Source organism: Telopea speciosissima, chromosome 7 (genome assembly GCF_018873765.1).
Source record: "Telopea speciosissima isolate NSW1024214 ecotype Mountain lineage chromosome 7, Tspe_v1, whole genome shotgun sequence".
Classification (NCBI taxonomy): Eukaryota; Viridiplantae; Streptophyta; class Magnoliopsida; order Proteales; family Proteaceae; genus Telopea; species Telopea speciosissima.
In genome coordinates this window covers 56,372,486-56,394,512 of record NC_057922.1, presented here as the reverse complement: position 1 = coordinate 56,394,512, position 22,027 = coordinate 56,372,486, and the positions used below count along the sequence as shown (strand labels likewise).

The 22,027-nt window shown below is 43.6% G+C and overlaps 2 protein-coding genes across 3 annotated transcripts; one reads left to right on the top strand and one right to left on the bottom strand.

The window, feature by feature from the left end:
- Positions 1-1,132: 1,132 nt before the first annotated feature.
- On the bottom strand, positions 1,133-21,217 carry LOC122667585. 2 transcript variants are annotated; one of them, XM_043863917.1, is made up of 3 exons: positions 21,202-21,217; positions 4,977-5,648; positions 1,133-1,143 (listed from the first exon to the last, which is right to left on the bottom strand). In XM_043863917.1, exon 2 carries the CDS (start codon positions 5,635-5,637, stop codon positions 4,990-4,992), a length of 648 nt encoding a protein of 215 aa, XP_043719852.1. In that variant the 5' UTR covers positions 5,638-5,648; positions 21,202-21,217; the 3' UTR covers positions 1,133-1,143; positions 4,977-4,989. The 2 variants fall into 2 exon arrangements, with proteins under 2 accessions (XP_043719852.1, XP_043719853.1); XM_043863918.1 differs by lacking the exon at positions 21,202-21,217 and adding an exon at positions 5,701-5,709 and having other exon boundaries at positions 4,977-5,641.
- Positions 16,031-19,553, top strand: LOC122667584 (methylecgonone reductase-like). Its single transcript, XM_043863916.1, has 4 exons — positions 16,031-16,332; positions 16,436-16,676; positions 16,755-16,934; positions 19,277-19,553. The coding sequence occupies exons 1-4, from the start codon at positions 16,031-16,033 to the stop codon at positions 19,490-19,492; spliced, it is 939 nt and encodes a 312-aa protein (XP_043719851.1). The 3' UTR covers positions 19,493-19,553.
- Positions 21,218-22,027: the final 810 nt, after the last annotated feature.

Below are 22,027 nucleotides of genomic sequence, written 5' to 3'. Positions count from 1 at the left end.
GTCTGTCAATGAATAAGAAAATAATTGCTTATTGCTACTTCTTTCTCTGTTAAAGCAGTAGTTTTATGTTTACCTGCAGGCCCTAAAGACCTTGACGACAGTTAACCAAACTTTCCTTTTTTGTTTGGTTTAGTGGAGTTGGGTGGGAGATATATTGGCATCCATTATTGGACGAACGGTCGTCATTCGCCATAGAAACCTTTGAAGCGAAGGAAAGTGTCATAACCCTTTATTTGAAATTTTGGTTTTGATCAACGGTAAGAAGAATAGGAGGTAAAAATTATGTAAGATTTGTTAAATATCACAGTTGAGGCATGCGAGAGTCTAAAAGTTTAGAAAGCAACATGTTTGAATTAGTCATCCCTTCCCATCGTTTTCTTCTAAGCTAAACATATGTCGAAATACATATTATATTGGACAAGGGATCGGTCTTAATTCAGAAAGTACAAAAATACCCTTAAAATTCTAAAGTGACCAACTAGTCAGGGTCGGATTAAAACTAAACAAATGTCGAAATATATATATAGTTTCAAGGGTCATCTGAGATCGTTTCGAGGCTGAAACGGTCCTCCGAAGATCCACGGACCTACTTTCTGAACCGAAATCAAACTTCACCAATAACAATCGTTACTGATACACTGATATGAGATCACCCTAGAATAATACTGATCTGATCGGAACGATTCTGCCAGTCCAATAACGATCCAAGAAAAATTAAATGACTAAAAATACTCAAATTATCAAATTGTAATTAACTCCTAATCCTTAGAATACTAAGCCACATAGCGAATTATCACATCGATGCATGACTAGAATAGCCTCAGATCCCCAAAGCACTTGCAAATAAAATAAAAAATCTAGATGAGAAAATGTGCATGGCTTTATAAGCAACGGGTGGAAATGTCATATGGACAATCTAAGCTAGGTCCAATCGACATATTAAATAAAATGGTTTCTATTAAATATTTTTCTTTTTCTTTTTTTAATTTTTGATTAGCCATAAAAAAAATTAAACTTTCTAAATAAAGCTTTCATTGTGGTGTTTAGACTTTAAACATGCACAACCGATATCTTTTGAGAAAACAAACAATAGTTGAACCGTGAGTACAAGTTAACTTTTAGTGGGCCAAACTCTCAGCTCTCCTTCGAAAAGAACGAAAGAAGAGGTTAAAGAATGAATATCCACAAAATATTTGTTTTATAGAAAACGATTGGTAAAGGTTTTATGTGTATGAAGACATCGTGAAATTAATATAAATCGTTGTAAATGACTTGTTAGTAAATTGTAAAGATTGGCACTTGATTTTGTTTCGTAATAAGAACTTAAGAGAAAAAATCTTTCCTTGTATTAGCATAGATCTTCTCATACAATAATCCAATAAGATCATTGGTCCTTAATTTATCTTCTGATTGTAATATAAGGTGAAAGAGCGCTGCCAGGCTATGTAGCGTATACCTTAGTTAGTAAATACGCGTATAATATGTATATTATACACGTACCCGAATTTTTAAATGTATACTACTCCCATCCCCATATTTTCCCATATTTTCCCATATTTTTATAAAAAAACGTGTTTTTTAATCGATCGAGTATTATACTCGTATAATACACATATTATATGGTTTTTTTTTAAAAAAAAAATACCCAAAAGATTAGAATTTAGGAAAACGATTTCACTTTCCCTTTCGTCCCTTTCGATTTGCATTGAACATCCAACCGCAGGCAACACTGTTGCCGCAACAGTAGCCGCCCTCCTTCTCCAGTCATCCTCCCCATCTCCGTTCAACAAAGCGGCACTTAAGTCTTGTACTCTCCTCTTGTTTCTCTGGTCTTTTGAACTTTGATGGTGGTAGTGAAGCAAATGAATCTGGTGTGATATTGGCGAGAATGGCTCAATCTCTATTCTATTTTATTCTTGTTTTTCTGTCTCTTGTAGTTAATGTGTACAGTGGAGATCCATATCTGGAACTCTCCCTCTTGTCTTGTACGTGTTGGTTAATTAGTGGGAACTCATCCCCCTTCACAAGAATACATCTGGTTAAAAATATATGGTTATCTCATTGTAGATAGAAAGAAATGTAATGTTGGAAGAATGATTTAATGATAAGGTAATCAACTTGCTCATCTCATTTTCAGACAATCAACATTCATTTCTTGTAGATTATTGATATTTTGGTATGTTAAATGATAATCTTAGAGATGTTATATAGCATATTATATTATTGTGTTTATTTTAGTTCATAAAATCATGATATTATTTTGTTTATTAGGTGATGAATGCATGTTATATAATGAATATATGTCCGTTTTTTTTAAAGTATTATTGCCGTCTATGCCGTATTATACCCGTATTAAATACGTACCATATCATTACCGTGTGCGTTTTATGAAGCCGGATTTTTGAAAAGTATTATTATCGTCTAGTCCGTTTAATTGCCATAAGTATCCGTTCCCGTTCAATTGCCGTTCCCGAACTTACTAACTAAGGCGTATACTAATGTCTTCTTGTGTTTTTTTTTTTTTTTTTTTTTTTTTCGAGTAAATGAAAAATCGTATTTATAGAAAAATAAAACAGCTCAAGAACCAAAGGGGCTATGCAAGGACATAGACCCTAACAAAACTACACAGACACAAAAGAGAAGAACCAAGATTACTCGGGGGCAAAACAACCAACAAAAAATAAGGATACACCAAAAAACAAGGGGAAGGGGAGGGGGAACAGAAACGACCAGCAAAGAAAAGCTGATGTTACAACAAAACTAAGGGGAGAAACAAAGAGAAGATCCCACGAAGAGGCAAGATGTCTATTTTTACTAGTTTGTCGACAAACAATATATCTATGAAGGATTTTATTTCTAATCTGGCAATAAACAATATTCAGATCTGTTCAATAGTATGCAAAGAGGATGTCCATCTTTTTTTGAAATTTGGATCTTCTACTGCCGAGCTGTCCGGTAAGACCCTACTGCCAAGACACAACAAGGACCGTCTTACCCCCACTCGGGCAAAGCGCTTAGGCAGAGGTAAGGCGATAGGTAATTTACCACCTTACTGTGTCTTGGCAGTAAGGTCCTGTCGGGCAGCTGTGCAGTTGAACAGGGAACTCAATCCCATATACTTCAAGCACTTTATAGTTTTCATGTAACTCAATCCCATATACTTCCAGCACTTTATAGTTTTCATGTATTAGCACAAGATGCTTTGAGATCTGATATTTTTTAGGTGCTTCACATGTGGAAAATATGATTGCTCTGTGGAAGATCTCTTTCCAGCTGAAGATGAAAACTTTAATTTGTTGTGAACGTGGGATTTGGTCCGTAGGTCTAGGGATGACACCCGTGACACAGGCTTTACAAAGTACAACTAATTATAATTGAATAAAGTGCTTTCTTTGGTCCATTCTTCATAGTTTATGTGAAAAATAATCTTTTGACTACTTTAACAGTGAAATAGGTAAAGCATGTAACTCAAACTGAAAGAAAAAACATGAATTTAAATCATCAAAAGTTATTTATTTATTTGTTTGGTGAGGTTTTCGAAAAGGCTACACTGATGCGATGATCAATGGGAGCGTGTGTGGTGGCATTAATAGGGCGGACATTATTGTTCTTCATGGGTGCAGGACTATTATTTTGTCCCTCTCTATTTCTTTGCACAACGGCCACACTGCCTTTTAGAATACTTTTTCTCTTAATTTTTTTTAAGATTGTATAACATCACTTATTGAGAAGAAGAGAAAGAAGGTATAGAAGAAGGAGCTCCAAAACCAGAATCATCTAGTGGATTCCTAAACATCAAACACTCAAGGGCTTACATACACAAAACACAAAAGGACTCGCTAGACCTCAAGCATCTCATACCCAACAGTCTTCGAAGATATAACAGCCAACATAGTTAAGTAATTATGGATCCTTATCTGCTCCATTTCTTCATGTCCCTCTAATAGGGGGTTGGAAATGACCACTCTACCCCTGTTCGGACACATTGCCTGAATGGGATCCACACTCCACCTCGTATTAGACAGACTTGGGGAACTGGACTGGATAGAAAATGGAGCAGACAATTTTGCAGTAGTTATCATCATAAAAAACCCCCAATTTGTTTACAATATGAAGTTATGAGAATAGTATCTGATAAGCAGCAGATGGTGCACAACAAACCACAGCTTGAACGACGAAATCTATTCCATTGGCCGAACCCGCACCTAAACGTGATTTAACAATAGCCTCCCCAACAGCTACTAGATGATGTGTCTCATTACTTGGTACTCCTGGCAAATAAGCAAGACTGAAACGGAATCTAAGGCATATTTCTTTCAATATAATGAATTTTTTAGCACAGATTTTGCCACCAAGCTCGTGACGAGCTAATTGTAGGAAAATTTTCCAGAGACCACCTCCAAATTTCATAAACTCTCCCAATTTGCTTCGTTTCTGTATCACGATACCAAAATTATTGATAACTTTCTCATTTGATATTGAAACGGCACACTTCCAGTTACATTGGAAAGGTAATTCAGTGAAATACAAGTTACAACCATATGACTTCTTTTCAAATCTACCATCTGTCCTTCCCAATTTGGCTTCAATACTTTTACCCTGCCAGAACTGAGAACTTCACCATAGAACCCACCAACTGAAACGTTACACTCCTCAGTGCCTCACAAAGCGAATACAGAGAGTTTTGAGCAGAAACGACTTTTTAGTTTCAAAGTTCTCAAATATCAAAACCGTAATTCTTAATTATTTATAGAGCATTTCTTTTCTTTTTTTTCCTATTCACAAAAGAAAGAAAGAAAGAAAGAAAGTAAGAAAAGAAGAAAAACATAAATTCACATCAAACATTTATTGTTTCCAACGAACTATAACATTAGAAACAAAGAACGAAAGAGACTGAAGCGAAAGCCAAACAACGCAGAATCTATAAATCACAACTCTCGCCTGAAGAAACCATCGCCACAGCTCGGAGCTCCGACGACTCTTTTTTTTTTAAGGTTTTTTCTCGGCCATACTATTTTGTAGCCTCAGGTTGTTATAGAACTTCTGAATGAACTCCTCTGCTGCCTTGTCTACGTGGCTATCCTCGTCAGCATTCGTTAACGGAAACGGAGAGTCCGTTATCCTCAACTGCCTCACCATCGGACTCTTTCCGAACCCAGGAAACGATGACGGTATGGGAGACGCATCCGTTATGTCATGGACGTTCAACATCTCCAGCACTTTTTGCACCGCATTGACGGCCGTTAAGTCGTCGTCGTCGGTGGCCGTCGGGTGTAGACATGAGAAGTAATGGGGAGACTGAGAGTGGTTCTGAGAGGCCTTACGCTTGCTGATGTGGAAGGGGAAGTAAAATGAAGAAGAAAAGGAAGGGTAGGCGGGGCTGTTGCTGCAGCTAAACTCGTAATCATGAGGTGCGACGAAGGAAAGATTCGAATCAGGCGATCGGCAGTTGGAGTTGGAGTGGTGGTGGAACATAAGGTTACCGATTGCCTTCCCTGCAATCTTGCCACGTTTCATCATCAGGTGAAGATCCATCATCAGTTTGCGCTTCGAGATTCCTTTCCTCATCATGAAGAACACTATGCGTACATAGTTCCATAGTTTCTTCGTTACTGTTGCAGGTGGATTCGGTTCCATCTCTTCTTCTTCTTCTTTAGGTATACTTTGTTGTTCTCACGGATAGAAAACGGTTAAGATTTGAGAGAGAGAGAGATTGATTATGCGAAGCAGGTTTTGGTTGCTTGGATGGAGAGGGGTGAGGGGGTTATAAGGGCCTTCAAGGGAATGAATATTTAATTTTTTTAAATTACTTAATGAGGGTTAGAAAGTAAAGGTGGTTCGAAAAAGATCCTGTGCATCCGGGTAATCGGATTGCATGTGCAATATCAGGCTCAAGGCAGTGTGTTTTGACCGCCTTACCCCTGCTCGGGCAAAGGGTTGGGTTTTCTTATTAATTTCTTTATCAAAAATATCTTTAAAGATATTTAGATCTTTTTGTGACACAAGAAGTATATTTAATCGTGTGGATATCAGAAAACCTCCAATGTGTTAATCGTGTTGCTGTGCATCTTCCACTGTTCCACATTGGACAAAGAAATACTCTTTTTCATCTAAAACTCAAAAGGAATAGATCCATAGATACCCTTTACCAATTTGGTCACATTCAAACTTTTGAAACCAGACCGGGTTTCAAAACCTGGGCCACTCCAATTCTTTGGACAAAAAAAAAGGGGGTTGTTTCGCTGGGTGGTTCCTGAGCCTAGACATTTTACCCCCTAAAATGAAAATTCCTACTTTTATTAGATGGCCCAAGATCTCATTCGGGCGCCTTAGTGAGTAGGGGTTGCGCAACCAGGCAAGTCTAGTTCGTTTTATAATTTTTTTGAAACGAACTAGGCACTTGGCACACTTTTAGCACACATTTGCAATACACCAAAGGTATTTTTCTCACTTGATTGTATCATTTTTTATAAAAAATGGAGAAAAACATGTCCGTTTTAAGTTACGAGGGGCATATTTGGAAATTGTCCTTCAAAATATAAAACATATCAAAAGTGAGCCCTAATTCGTTTCCTTCTTTGGAGAAACACACAACGCCTCTTCTTCCTTGTGTGGCACACAAGGCCTCTTCTTCTTCTTCCTTGGAGAAACATAGTGTAAGGCGTGAGGAATTCTTGGAGAAACATAGCGTAAATCATCTTTTTCTGTCACATCCACTGTTGCGTCAAGAAATCGTCGGGCGGTCCTGCGAGTGCCGTCACCTGCAAGTGGACCAAGGGGTCAACAGAGAGAACCGGTGTGGTTTCGGCCTAGGGCTCTCCGATGCCAAAGTTAGATCTCCTGAGCAAATAGATGAATAGTGATTATTCAATATGAGTTTAGATGTCCCTTGATGGGGTTGTGTACCTCGCCTTATATAGTAATGTATGGAGGTGTGGAGAGTCCCAGTTTGATGGCGATTGTGCCGTTGAGTGGATAGAGGCCTTGGGTAACGGGGCTCTATCCTGATTGACCATCTCCCCGCGAGAGGGAGTGTCCTGGTGGTATCAAGATCCTTGGTGGATAGATACCCGCGTGTGGTGATAACGTCATTGGTGCTTGAATCCGTCTGGGTGACGTGACTTCTACGCGGTGGCCTAGAGTCCTGGTGTTGACATGAGTCTGTAGCGATACGATCGGGTCATAGGTGAGTAGCCCCGATGTTCGTGCACCTCAAGTCTGTGCCCACAATGCCGTGCTTGGGTGCAGGCCGCGCCTGGGTGAGAGGCCACGCCTGGGTGTGGCCACGCCTTGGTGAGGCCGCGCCTGAGTGGTGGTCGCGCCTGGGTGTGGCCGCTCCTGGGTGGGGCCGCGCCTGGGTGAGAGGCCGCCTGGGTGCTGGCCGCGCCCGGGTGGTGGGACCCCGGTTCGTTCCCCTTGGTTCTGGAGCGGGCCGCTGATTGGTCCGGTGAATATTGGATGTATCATTTGCCCCCCACTCTCTTGGGATAGGATGTCCAAGAGAGTAGATGCCTTTACATAGTGAGGGGTCCGCTGCGAATAGACTTTCTTTGCGGGGCTTGCCTATAAATCTAGTAATGAGGTAGGAGAGGTTGGGGGTTCAAACCTTTCCTCCTGCACTTTTTCATCTTTTGTTTTTTGTAGACATATGTCCCTCTCCTTCACTTTCTCTTCTTTCACTTCTCATTTCTCTTTCTTGCTTTTTGTCTTTTGTCCTCTTTTTGGTGCCCACCATGTGTTTGTCTTTGGGTCACCTAGACTAGTATCCATTTTTGCTTGATTTTGGGTCCTTGTGTTTGCTTTGTGCTCACTTGGTGTCTTGTTTGCTGGGAGGGCTTGAGTGGTGCTTGGCTTGAGTGCTTTGCCTCTAGTGGTCTCTCTCACTTGATCGTGCTAGTGGTGTGGCATCGTCGTTGTGTGCTTGCCTCCCCGTGCGATCGCTTTCTCCCTGAGGTAAGTTCGATCCCTTTTCTTTCTTTTCTTTTTTTTTTTATTTTTATTTTTTATAGGGCGGCGCCTAGGTGAGGCCGCGCCTGCGGGCGCGAGGCCGGGATCGCCGCTCTTATGGGGCGTGAGGCAGCGCCTGGGTGACCGCGCCTATGGGGCGTGAGGCCACCTGGTTGCAGCCCCCGGGTGGCTGTCGCCTGTGGGTGTGAGGCCGCGCCTATGGTGGCCGTGGCGTGGGTGTGATGGACCCTCACGCTTCTTCACTTTTCTTCTTCTTGTCTGTGATGGATCTGCTGTTTATACTTTGCAGGTGGCCTTCATTTCATTTTTTCTTGCTAGCTTCTGGGAGATCGCTTTCTCGAGTAAGTAGTCCATTCCTTTCTTGTCCTTCATGTCGTTCCGGGTGACCTTGGCCCTGCTTCAGTCGGGGTTGGATCTTCAGAGGAGCATTCCCCAGGATCGCCTTCTTTTGTGGGTACTCCATCCTCTATACCCTCCCCTAGTGCTATTGATGGAGGTGTGGGACCTTCTAGTGTCTCCGGTCCCAGTAGGGATCGTCGGTCCTCTGGGGTGGCATCCTCAGCCGCCGGTCCTGCTGATAGGTTGGGCCCTGTTGCTAGCATCTTGTCACCTTCTGACTTGGTCTCCCTCTGTGAGGAGTTCCATATTCCCGCTGAGGTCATGTTGCGTACTCCTGGGCCTGGCGAGTATGCCTTCTCTCACAGTGTGGATGAGATCTGTCTCTACCGTTCATTTTTTCTCCAGGGCCTTCGCCTTCCTATCCCTCGCTTTATCGAGTTGGTGTTAGAGCATTGGCACCTCACCCCTGGGCAGGTGTTGCCCAACTCTTGGAGGGTGATCTTGGGTTTCTATGTCTTTTTCGCCTGCCTGGGGCATGCCGCCACTGTTCCCTTGTTCTCCCACTTTTATCTGTTGAAGAAGGGGAACCATGGATGTTATCACTTTGCTCGCCGCGTGCTCAAGGGGCCCCATGCCTCTGTGGAGCTTCTCACGGGGATCACTAGCAACGTGAAGTATTGGAGGGATCGCTTCTTTTTTGCCACGATCCCCCGATGCCCACTACGGACTATTCACGAGCATGTCATCCACATATACCTCCATGTTGCGCCCGATCTGCTCCTCGAACATCTTGTTGACCATCCTCTGATAGGTGGCCCCTGCATTCTTCAACCCGAACGGCATGATGTTGTAGCAGTAGTTCTCTTTGTCCGTCCGGAATGCGTTGTAGGACTCATCACCCTCATGCATGAGGATCTGGTTGTATCCGGAGTAGGCATCCATGAAACTCAGCATCTCATGGCTAGCGGCGGCGTCAATCAGTAGGTCGATCCTGGGCAGTGGGTACTCATCTTTTGGGCAGGCCTTGTTCTGGTCGGTGTAGTCGACGCACATCCTCCACTTCCCACTTGGCTTTGGTACCATGACCACGTTTGCGAGCCAGGTTGGGAATTTCTCCTTTCTGATGAACCCTGATTGGCTTAACTTCTCGACCTCCTCCTTGATTGCTGCTTGTCGGTTGAGGGCGAAGTTATGCCGCTTCTGTTGAACGGGGTTCCTGGTTGGGTCGACATGTAGTCGGTGTTCCGCTATGGAATGTGGTATTCCCGGCATGTCGAAGGTGGACCATGCGAAGACATCCATGTTCGCTTGGAGGAGGTGTCCAAGCCCTTCTTTCTGTTCCTTGCTTGGCAGCGAGCCGACTTGAACGACCTTGGAGGGGTCTTCCCGGCTGAGGGGCCATGGGATGAGATCTTCCACTGGCCTTCCCCTTCTCTCTATTAGTTCATTTCTCTGATCACTGACCATGCTCTCTAGGCAGAGTGCCATTCCACGGGTGTTACCATTGTTCTTTTTCATGAAGGTGGCATAGCACTCCCTTGCTTTCTTCTGATCTCCTCGGACTTCGCCTACCCCATTCTCGGTGGGGAACTTCATCTTCAGGTGAAGTGGCGATATGACTCCTCTAAGGGCTGTCAGAGATGGTCGCCCTAGGAGGCTGTTAAAGGACACCACGGACTTGACTACCATGAAATTCACCATGATAGTCACTTGTTGAGGGTGTACCCCGAAGGTGACGAGTAGTTCTGTGGTACCTCTGATGGAGGCAGTGACACCTAAGAATCCATGGAGGTACGTGGGCTCTGGTTTGAGCTGATCATCCCCGAACCCGAATTGTCGATAGGCGTCCAAGGAGAGTACGTCAACAGATGCCCCTGTGTCTATCAGTACCCTGTGTACAGGTCGGTTGGCTACCTCCACCTGTACTACCAGGGCATCTTCATGTGGGAAGTTTAGTCCTTCCAGGTCTTCATCCGAGAAGGAGATCATCGCCTCGGTCTTGGCTATCTTGCTTGGCTTCTCTGCCACTCCCACGAACTTGGCATGGGCTTTAGCTTTTCTGGTGGACTCTTGCCCCGGTCCTCCAAGTATGGTGAGGATAGGAGGTCCCTTGGTGCCACTAGGTTCTGTTGCATCTCTCCGCTCTTCTGGGCGGTCTCTCACTTGATTTGTTCTTCTTTCTTCTCATCTCGGTTCCACTCTGTCTCCGTTGCGACCTCTATCTCCTTGGCCTGAGCGGTTGTCATGTCTCCCCTTCACATACTTGTTCAAGCTTCCTGTTCTTACCAGTTGTTCTATCTCTCTCTTCAATTGATAGCACTCCTCTGTGTCGTGCCCATTCTCTTTGTGGAAGAGACAATATTTGTTAGGGTTTTGCTTCTCTGGTCCTGCTAGCATGGGTCGTGGCCAATGGAGTAGGTCACGGTCTTGGATCTGCATGAGTATCTGGGACCTGGTGGTGTTCAGTGGTGTGAACTCAGGGGGGCTTGCCCTCTCACTTCTCTCTGGGAGACGGTTTGTCCTCCTAGATGGGCGATTGCTCTTCTCTTGTCGACGCTCTATCCTCGACCTCTTACCCTCTTTGCAGTCATCAGGTGCTGACCTCTTGTTGTCCTGTGGCTTGGCCTCGATTATTTTCGTTCTAGCTTATAATACCTCGGCCATATTTGCAAACTCGTTGCACCGCTCCAGGAGCTCTTTCATAGTCCTGGTCTCATGACGTGCCAGATCCTTGATCAAGTCCAGATCCCTAATGCCTCCTGCTAGAGCTGCATGTTGTGTCTGGTCATCCAAGTCTCTAACCTCCAGGGACTCCTTGGTGAACCTGGTAACGTATTCCCTGAGAGATTCCCCAGGGTTTTGTACCACGTTCAGTAGATTGACGGTGGTCTTCTTCTGCTTGACACTGCTTTGGAAGCGGGTGATGAACTATTCACATAGCTCTGCGAAGGAGCATATAGATCTCGGTCGTAGCCTGAAGAACCATGATGTGGTTGCTCCCTTGAGGGATGCAGGGAATGCCTGACAGGAGACCACGTCCGACCCACCATACAGCGTCATCATGCCATTAAAGTAGTTGATGTGGTCATTAGGGTCAGTGGTATCACTGTAAAGTTCAAAGGTGGGTAGTCGAAACCTGGAAGGTAGCGGGGCTGACATGATCTCTGTCGAGAATGGGTGTTGTCCAGGTATGGAATGTGTCTCGCCTTTGGTCTGCTTCTTCAGCCCTTCCAGCTTCTCATCCAGGTCGTGGAGTCTTCGATCGAGCTCCTCGTCCTGTGTCTGTCCCTCACGCCTGGCTGGACGTTCACTGTGACCCCGTTCACGCTCTCTCCTAGATGTCTCCTCCCACCTTGAGTGTTGGTGGGATGGTGAATGGTCACGCCGTGATGAACCCTGTCGTGAAGGTGAGGGGCTTTCCTCTCTGTAGGTCCGGCTTCATCGTGGTATGTGACCTTCTTCAGGTCGTTCGTCGAACATAGACCTCCGGACCGATCTCTGTGGGCTAGACACCCTCGCCTTGGGTGTTGGCGTCCTCCCACGTTCTGATCGTGGCGAGAGGTCTCTTGTTCTCCTGGGATGCTGCAAAGGCTCCCCCCGCTGCAGAGTGGGGGTTGCCCGTTGCGCAAGTCTCTCTGATCTCACGTCCCTGGGAGATGATCTCCTAGGGTTTGACTCTTGTCGAGGTACGGACTCCACCCTTGCTGATGGCGAAGTCCTTTGACGGTGGGACATTGCACGTTGTGTCAAGTATTCTCGAAAGAGTCATTGTTCATCGAGGATCTATCGTTGTAGGTCGTTGATCTGACCCACAGTGGCTGGAGCATTAGGGTCAGGTATCACCTCCACCACCACATCGTCTGCCTCGTCATTGTTGGGCTCGTCGACCATAAACTGGTCATTAAGGGGGATCTCTTCCTCCAGAGGGACATGGTCCTGGTCATTAGCTCTGCGGTGAGAGCACTCTGGGGGTGGTGATCCATTCCTTGCTCCGTTGTTGGTGGTGGTAGTCTTCCTTCTTGCCATTGAATGAATATGGAAGCGAGCTAGTAGCTGTAATGGCTAGCGTCGTTCCCACAGATGGCGCCAATCTGTTGCGTCAAGAAATCGTCGAGCGGTCCTGTGAGTGCCGTCACCTGCAAGTGGACCAAGGGGTCAACAGAGAGAACCGGTGTGGTTTCGGCCTGGGGCTCTCTGATGCCAAAGTTAGATCTCCTGAGCAAATAGATGAATAGTGATTATTCAATATGAGTTTAGATCTCCCTTGATGGGGTTGTGTACCTTGCCTTTTATAGTAGTGTATGGCGGTGTGGAGAGTCCCAGTTTGATGGCGATTGTGCCGTTGAGTGGATAGAGACCCTGGGTAACGGGGCTCTATCCTGATTGACCATCTCCCCGCGGGAGGGAGTGTCTTGGTGGTATCAAGATCCTTGGTGGATAGATACCCGCGTGTGGTGATAACGTCATTGGTGCTTGAATCCGTCTGGGTGACGTGACTTCTAAGCGGTGGCCTAGAGTCCTGGTGGTGACATGAGTCTGTAGCGATACGATCGGGTCATAGGTGAGTAGCCCCGATGTTCATGCACCTCACGTCTGTGCCCACGATGCCGTGCCTGGGTGCAGGCCGCGCCTGGGTGTGGCCACGCCTTGGTGAGGCCGCGCCTGAGTGGTGGCCGCGGCTGGGTGAGGCCGCGCCTGGGTGTGGCCGCGTCTCGGTGGGGCCGCACCTGGGTGAGAGGCCGCCTGGGTGTGGCCACGCCTAGGTGAGGCCGCGCCCTAGTGGTGGCCGCGCCTGGGTGAGGCCGCGCCCGGGTGGTGGGACCCCGGTTCGTTCCCCTTGGTTCTGGAGCGGGTCGCCCTGTGACACGTGGCAGCCGCTGATTGGTTCGGTGAATATTGGATGTATCATCCACAAACCACCCCTAGGAGGATTGGGCAAGTGACCCTGATGTCTGGCAACATCCACTAAACCTCTAGGATCTAGAAGCAGTTTATATAACTCACAAACCACACAATCATAAAGATAAGTAAGAAGATATACTGAGTGCAACAGAAAGCAAAAAGTTATCTATATAGATTCAAATATTTACATGACTATTATTTTTGTTTCCACACTTCATCTTGTTTTCCATTGTATTTACATATTTTCATTGGGGTTATATTTACAAAGGAACCCTGGTTACGTTGTACAAAAGGGGGGGGGGTAGTAGAACCTATCTACTAAAAAAGAATTTCTACATCTCAAAATGAAATAAGTCTCATCACTCAGGGCTCATCCCGAACTGACACCCAAATCACCTGCGTAAGAGGGATCACCTCCCTCGGAGCCCACACCAAGATGGTTAGGATCACTATCAATCTCCGTCTCTAAATAACTCTCCCATCCATGACCACATTCACCTGCAGTTGTTGGAAAATACATATTTACCTATTCCTTCTTTATAAGTTTTGATGATGACAAACATATACCAAAACAAACAGACCATTATACTAACAATTTGTAGAAGCTCAAAGAAGAATCAAATTGAAGACAAAGAAGAGATGAGTTATTACTAAATATTCATTCCCTTGAAGGCCAAATAATAAATTTCTAAGTCAAAATCCTAGAAATCAGAGTTTTTACTCTACTGGTCGACCGGTGGGTGGAAAATCTCTTTTTAAACACCATTCGCAGGTTCGGATCTTTATCCCCTCAATTTCCTCAATTTCCTCAATTCCATCTAATAGAAGGGAAGAAATGACCACCCTATCCCCTGCCTAAACACACTGCCCGGGGTGGGGCCCACCACACTCTATTACAGGGAATTGAGAAAATTGACGGGCAGACAAATTGAGGTGATATTTTTCCTCGCAGGCTCATTCCTTCATTCCAAACTTTCTATATTTCGTGCTCTCCTCTCCCAAAACCCTAGTTTGAGTAGTTAGGGAAAAATTTTACCAAAAACTCTTGAATCTTAGTCAATCTAAGATCAAAATCTCTTCTTCCATAACATATGTCAACCAGAAATCCATAAAAGGATGAGCAACCCGATTTTCTTACTCCACATGTCGATCATTCAAGGTAGAAAATTGAAAAACTGGCAGATGTCAGAAATAGAGTAGATAAAAATCCAATTTAAACATGTCATGTATCGACAATTTAACGGGGAAATGGACAAAAAGGGAGGATGTCAAAATCAGAAATAGAGCAGATAAAAATTGGCCTACCTTAGTCTCAATTAAAATATGGGTAATTTACACATACCACCCCTGAAGTTTAACGAAAGTATAATTATACCCCCTAGTTTTGGATAATTTTGCATACCCCCTGAGGTTCACAAACGTTAACACGTACACCCATTCCGTTAGTTTATGATTAAGAATGTCAAAAATATGACATGAACTGACAAAATTGCCCTTACAAACAAAAAAAACCTGCAACTCATCTTCCCCAAATCGATTGGGAAAGATGAGTTGCAGGTATCCTTGTAGGCATCATTGCTCCTTTCTTGCAATGGATCCGGCACACACCCGAGCAATTTCAGTGGCTCAGGCATGTCTCTAAATTCTCCACTGTACATCTCATGGAGCTTTGGCAGATGGAGCGTCAACGAAAGACACATAGCTGTGGAGGGGTAACGGTTGTACAATAAAGAGAGAAGTCCAATAATGGGACAATCAAGCAAAAAAGGTAAAAGACCTAGATGAAAGCATAAAATGTAGAAGTCTACCACGGTAAGTTAGAGATTCCAACAGAGAAATAGAAGGCTTTCAGGCCAGTACCGTTTAACCTTACTCTGCCCGATCTTCCCTAATTGCGATAATATCGTTAGCACGGGCCATTACAGACCGATTTGGATTCTCTACAGACATGGTTGTGACATATTAGAAATACCTAAAAACAGAGACTAAAGGAGTGAATCTCAATAAACCCTATAAACGAAACTTCAATCTTCTCGGGTGATTTGGGTTTCAATCATGGAATCTCAATAAACCCTATAAATGGTTTTTTTTTTTTTTGCTAAGGCAAATTTATCAATTCACGTAATATTTTAACGTTGATAGTCATAAACTGATGGAATAAGTGTATATGTTAACGTTTGTGAACCTCGAGGGATACGCAGATTTATCCAAAACTGGGGGTATAATTATACTTTTATTACACCTCAGGGGTGGTATGTATAAATTACCCTTAAAATATTTACCCAAATAACCATAGTTGAGCATCTAACCTTGGTCAAACCATCTTCCTTTAGTCAATCCTTGCCATCTAGGAACTAGGTAACCTTCCTATACCTGGAATGTAAAACTCTTTCTTAGATATTACCGCAAGTGCATGCATTTCAAATTTGAAATAGAGAAAAGGAAGAGACTAAGTCAAACCTTATTATCTCTCTTTTTTCCATTCAAAGTTTGTTACAAAGATAACACTCTCTTCTTTGTAATTGAATCCATGTACTTGTAAATCTCTTTTTGATTTAAGGTTTATTGAACATATTAATTGTACATAAGGAAAGTTTACAAAACCTCAACGTAAGTGGAGGAGAATTCAAATTCAAAAACCTCATCTTCCCATAACTGGAGGCTTCAAATTCAAAAATCCTCGACGACTTTGACTTTATATCTTGTTATATATATATATATATATAAACGGTAACATTTATGTCCAGAAGAAAAAGCTCTGAGCCTTAAAATAACTCTCATACTCTATTAAAAAAAAAAAAAAAAAAAAAACAGAAAGGAAATGATGATCCCAGAGGTGGTCCTGAACTCTGGCCATAGAATGCCATTGATAGGCTTCGGAACAGGCTGTGACCCTATCCCTGCAAATCTCACTTCTACTATAGTCAATGCTATTGAGCTTGGTTACCGGCATTTCGATACTGCTTCCATCTACAAGACCGAAGAGTTCGTCGGCCAAGCCATAACCCAAGCACTGGAAAGAGGGTTGATCGATGATCGTAGCGATGTTTTCGTTACTTCGAAGCTATGGTGCTCAGATGCAGACCATGATCTTGTCCTCCCAGCACTCAAAGAAACACTCAAGTTATTATCTCTACAGATATTTTTTTTCATTTTAGAACACACAAGTTATTATCTCTCTCTATTTTCTAAATTATCAGGATTTGTTTAATGTTGAATGCCACAGGAAACTTGGTCTAGATTATGTGGATCTATATCTCATACACTGCCCTGTGAGGTTGAAACAAGGAGCTGTGAAGCCTTTCCCTAAGGAGGATATCCTTCCCATTGATATAAAAGGGACATGGGAAGCCATGGAAGAGTGTTGTAGGCTTGGCCTAGCTAAGTCCATTGGTGTCAGCAACTTCTCGTGCAAGAACCTCTCACTTCTTCTAACTAATTCCACCATCCCTCCAGCCGTGAATCAGGTATGAAATCCATTAAAGAGATTTTTTTTTTATTTTTTGATAAATAAGAACCTCTAAAACTGAAATTGTTAAGATCAGGTGGAAATGAATCCTACATGGCAGCAGAAAAAGCTGAAGAAGTTATGCGATGAAAACGGGATTCATGTAAGTGCTTGGTCTCCTTTGGGGGCAAATGGAGCTCATTGGGGCTCTTTCGCAGTCATGAAGAATCCAATCCTTGAAGAAATCGCAGTGACCAAGGGGAAGAGCGTTGCCCAGGTATTAAAATTAGGATCCAGATCGACTACAGCACAGCTGCCCATCCTGCCTTACCCCCACTCAGGCAAGGCGTTTGGGCAGGTGTAAGGCGGTCTTTGAGTGCGGCCCTGTGTCTGCGCAGCACAGGCAGGACGCGCAGCTGTGCCATAGACGATCCAAATTGTTAAAATTAAGGAAAACTCTGGGGTGACTGCCTAGCTGCCCGGCAGGACTGTGCTGCCAAGACACGGTGAGGCCCGCAATGACTGCCTTACCCCTGCTCGAGTAGGGGTAAGGCGGTCATTGCGCACATCGCCGTGTCTTGACAGCACGGACCTGCCGGGCAGCTCGGCAGTTGAGGATCCAAATTGCCTATCCTATACCCTGGTGATTAGTAATGTTCATCCCAAAATATACAGAGGAAGTTTCTTAAGATTAAAAGCACAAATGGGCTGGCTTGGGCTGGGTCATGTTTCTGGAAAGCAAGGCCCAAGCTTGGGTTCCTAGGCTCATCCCAAGCCCAGCTCGGTCGAAGGTTGGATTGGGATATCTCAGTCTATGCCCGGTCCTGCTAGGCTTAGGGCCTGTTAAGCTTGGTCCTGTTTTTTTAATTTTCATGTTAGTTTTTACCTAGTTAAACAAATAAATTTTAAACCAAATATGTATATATTTAATGGAAATGTTCCTAGTTTCTACCAAAAATAATAAAATGGAAAAATCTTGTTGTAACCAATCTTGGTTACAACAAGATTTTAACCTAACTCCTAGTATAACAATTTTTTATTTTCACTAAAACAAAAAAAAAAGTAATAACACTTTTTTTGTTTTCAAATGAGAGTTAATCTTTTCATTACACAGAAAATCTTTATTAAATAACTTTCAACTTATTGAGTATTCTTTTTTTTTTTTTAATGATGAGAAAAAAATATATAACTGGAAAGATAAGAGAGCCTGTACAATATTGTGTTGAAGAACAACTTGTTCTTCGTGGACCGCTACATATTTCGTCAAAAATTTTGCACAACTAGAAATATACATATGTTCTAAGGACAATTGATTGGAATGCCTCTGGTTCCATCGTCTGCTTGAGACAAAAGGGGAAGTAATCTCCATGGCCGTACCACTGAAGTTGGGTCTTGAAGCAAAGGAGGGATTTCCATGTTCGAGCACCAGATTTTCTTGATGTTGTAACCTAGCTGGGATGCATATTGAGAATTCTTTTTAAAACATGCATTAAATACTACATTAATTTTCTTTTGGGAATAAGACATGAGGCAATTATAAGAGAGTTAGTAGGCATTAAAAAAATTAAAAGAAGGTTAGAACTTCTTAGTTCACCACTTTGGTGACAAGAAGTTGTTCCCATATTTAATATATTAAAGAAAAAGAATGTTGCTTGGTTGTTGGTCAAGTGCTCACTTGCTGAATGCTTGATCACAGGTTCAAGTCTTGGAAACAGCACCCCAAGAGGTCAGCTCAGTTGGCAAAAGACCAACTCCTCAAATAAGAGGTCATGAGTTCAAACCACCTTGGGGCCTATCCCCATCCCCTAATTTCCCACCTATTATACAAGCTCTTAATCCAAAAAAAAAAGTCTTGGAAACAACCTCTCTAGAAACAAGGTTAAGGTTGCATACATTTGACCTTCCCCAGGCCTTGCTAAACGCGGGAGCCTTGTGCACTGGGTATGTCCTTTTTAATGTTGCTTGGTCGTGTGGTTTCTGCGCTCAGACACAAGAGCACCTGAATTTACCGCCCTTCCTATTGTGAAATAAAAAATCCCATCCATGTTGGTGCCCTGTGTACACTCTCATTTGCCCTCTCGTTGGTGTAGGGGCGACACGACCAAGCTACGATCTCTTACCCTTAAATCATTTATGAATATTAAATAACTGTAAGGGAAAAAGTCCCTTACAGTCTGCCTCTAGACACAGGACCACACGAAATGACAAACCCAAACCTAGAAATGAAAAATCCCACCCTCAGTGATGCCCCTACGTTTGCTCATTGACCTCCGTGCTTGTACAAGGACCACATGGCCTGGAAGCGATCTTCTTCCCTAAATGTAAATTTTTATATTTAATAAATGCTCTAATCTTGCATATATGACATGGTCCGGCTAGGCCAGGCCAAGCTCAACTCAAGGCCTCAACCTAGGTTTGGCCATCCTCTCCTGACCACATGAGCCTAGAAATCCCAACACCAAAGTTGCTCAAAGAAATTGCCAAGGTTAAAGGGAAAACAAGCGCACAAATCTTAAACTAGACAATTGCAAATGCGTATGTTATGAAAGGAATGAGGCTTAAACAGGTATTGAAAGATGTGCTATTTTATAAAATGGCATTAATTAGTTATTTTGACAGGTTTCACTGAGGTGGATAAATCAGCAAGGAGCAACTCCAATTGTGAAGAGCTTCAACGAGGAGAGAATGAAAGAAAATCTCCAAATCTTTGATTGGGAACTTACCCAGGAAGAACTAGATAAGATAAGCCAGATTCCACAGAAAAGAGGATCTGCAGGAGAGATGTTTGTTTCGCCAAACGGGCCTTACAAGTCATTGGAGGAACTTTGGGATTAGGAGGTCTAACCCCCCTCCCTCTAAGTAAGATTTCTACTGCCTATTCAGTTTTACAGTCACAGAACAATCCACTTTCTCTAAAAAACACAGCTTTTCTCAATGACTATAACTTCTTTAATACCCTTTTAGCTAAATGTTTTTTTTTGTTTTTTTTTTTAACTTTTGCAGGTATAGAATGTAATAGCAGAGCTGAGGCGGGCAGTGAAAGAAGCGTTCAAATGCTGGCCGATCTAGTTCAGGATCCTGTCCGATCAGATTATAGTTACATGTTGTGTGCTTCATTTTAGTTCATTTCAGTTAGACCAAACTGTAATCAATTTTCACGTGTAGCAATAATATGATCAATCATCGATCATAAACTAAGTCATTAAACTTAAAGAAATATTCGTTTTAGCTTGTTGTTGTTCAATGTTCTATTATTCATTCAACCTTAATGATGTTTGTATTATCTTGAGTATATATAAGATACAGAACCCTAGTGGGTCGGTTACAAGTGTTAGAGAGGATCTCAATGTCTTACAGAAGTATAGAGAGTCTAAAAGACTCACGTGTGATATCGGTAAGTGTTGAGAGTCCTAGTTACATGTGATAACGGCAAGTGTGAAGGATAAAGGCTATATGTGTCAATACACCCCCTCAAGTTGAAGGGTTGGGACACCGAAGCTTCAACTTGTCATGCATAAACTAATAACGGGTCATAGGGAGAGCTTTAATATGGACATCGGCGATCTGATCATTATTGGAGATGAACTGAACATGAAGCTTTTGCTTCGCAACCCGGTCACGAACAAAGTGAAAGTCTATCTCAACATGCTTTATGTGAGCGTGGAAGACCGGATTGGCAGAAAGGTAAGTGGTGACGATGTTGTCACACCAAAGAATGGGCGAAGTATGGAGCGGGAATGTAAGTTCTTGGAAGAGAGACTCTAACCAGATCAATTCAGCAGTAGCATTCGCAAGAGCTTTGTATTCAGACTCTGTAGAACAACTGTCTTTTGGTTGCGAGAAGACCAAGAGATGAGACTATTGCCAAGAAAAATTGCATAGCCACCAGTGGACTTTTGATCATTGCCACTACCAGCCTAATCGACGTCAGTGAAAGCCTGAATAGTGGTACCCGAATTCTTACTCAGTAGAAGACCATCAGAGACAGTGCTTTTAAGGTAACGCAAATTGCATTTCACCATGGACCAACGATCCTCTATGGGAGAGTGCATGTGTTGACAAGCACGGTTGACGGCAAAGGCAACATCGGGGCGCGTAAGTGTAACATACTGAAGGGTGCCAACGATGGAGTGGTACTAGGTCGGATCCGAAGCTGGGGCACCCCCTGCAGCCGTGTATTTGAGAGTGGTAACCATCGGAGTTTGAATTGGCTTGCAATTACTCATACCAGTACGGGATAGGAGATCCTCAATGTACCGAGATTGTGATAAAAGAAGACCCTGAGAGTGTGGGAACGCTTCAATGCCAAGAAAAAAATGTAAAGGTCCCAAGTCTTTGATGGAGAACTCAGTTGCAAGGTGGTGCAGGAGACGGGTCACCTGAGAACTGTCAGAACTAGTAACCAGAATATCATCAACATATACAAACACATAAATAAGGTGCATACTCGACCGATAGATGAATAAAGAGAGATAGGTTTCGGAAGCCTGAAAACCATAGCTGAATAGAAACTAAGACAGACGGTGGAACCAAGCCCGTGGTACTTGTCTGAGACCGTAGAGAGAACGGTGGAGACGACAGACATGGGTAGGGATGCTGACGATCTTCAATGCCAGGTGGCTGAACCATGAATACCACCTCATAAAGATGCCCATGAAGAAAGGCATTATGCACGTCAAATTGCCGAACGGGCCAACCCTGACTAATTGCAAGGGCGAGTATGGTGCGAATTGCTGTTAACAACTGGACTGAACGTCTCTATGAAGTCAATCCCTTTCTACTGATGGAAACCTTTAGCCACTAGGCGAGCCTTGTAGCGCTCAAGTGAACCATTGACCTTACGTTTTATCCGATAAACCCACTTACAACCAACCAAATTCATGTGAGTAAGACGGGGAACAAGAGACCATGTACCATTCCTAATCAATGCATTGAACTCATCAGTCATTGCAAATCTCCACTCTTGAATTTTGTGGGCTTGAGAGATGCAAGTGGGTTTGGTCATAGGAGCAGCCGTGATGGTGAGGGCATGGGGTGGTTTGCGTAGGTGAAGCTGCATGGGATGGGGGGTAGGGAGAACCACGGCCTAGGAAGGAAGAGGGTTATTATAAAGAACAATAAGAGCTTGGGTTCGGTTAGGGGGAGAGGGAGTGGATGTTGGGTTAAGTTGCTAGTCAAGAGGAATTGGGGAGGGTGGGGTAGTAATAGTGGGACTCTCAGGGTGAAGTCCGGATGATGGCACACTAGTAGGGAGGGGTGATCTTGGTAAGGGAGGAGGTGGGGCAGGAACCTAAAGAGGAGTTGCTGCCCAAGGAATGAGAGGGCAGGAAGGGGGTGGTAGTTTGCAAGGAAGACAGAAAAGGGAAAAAT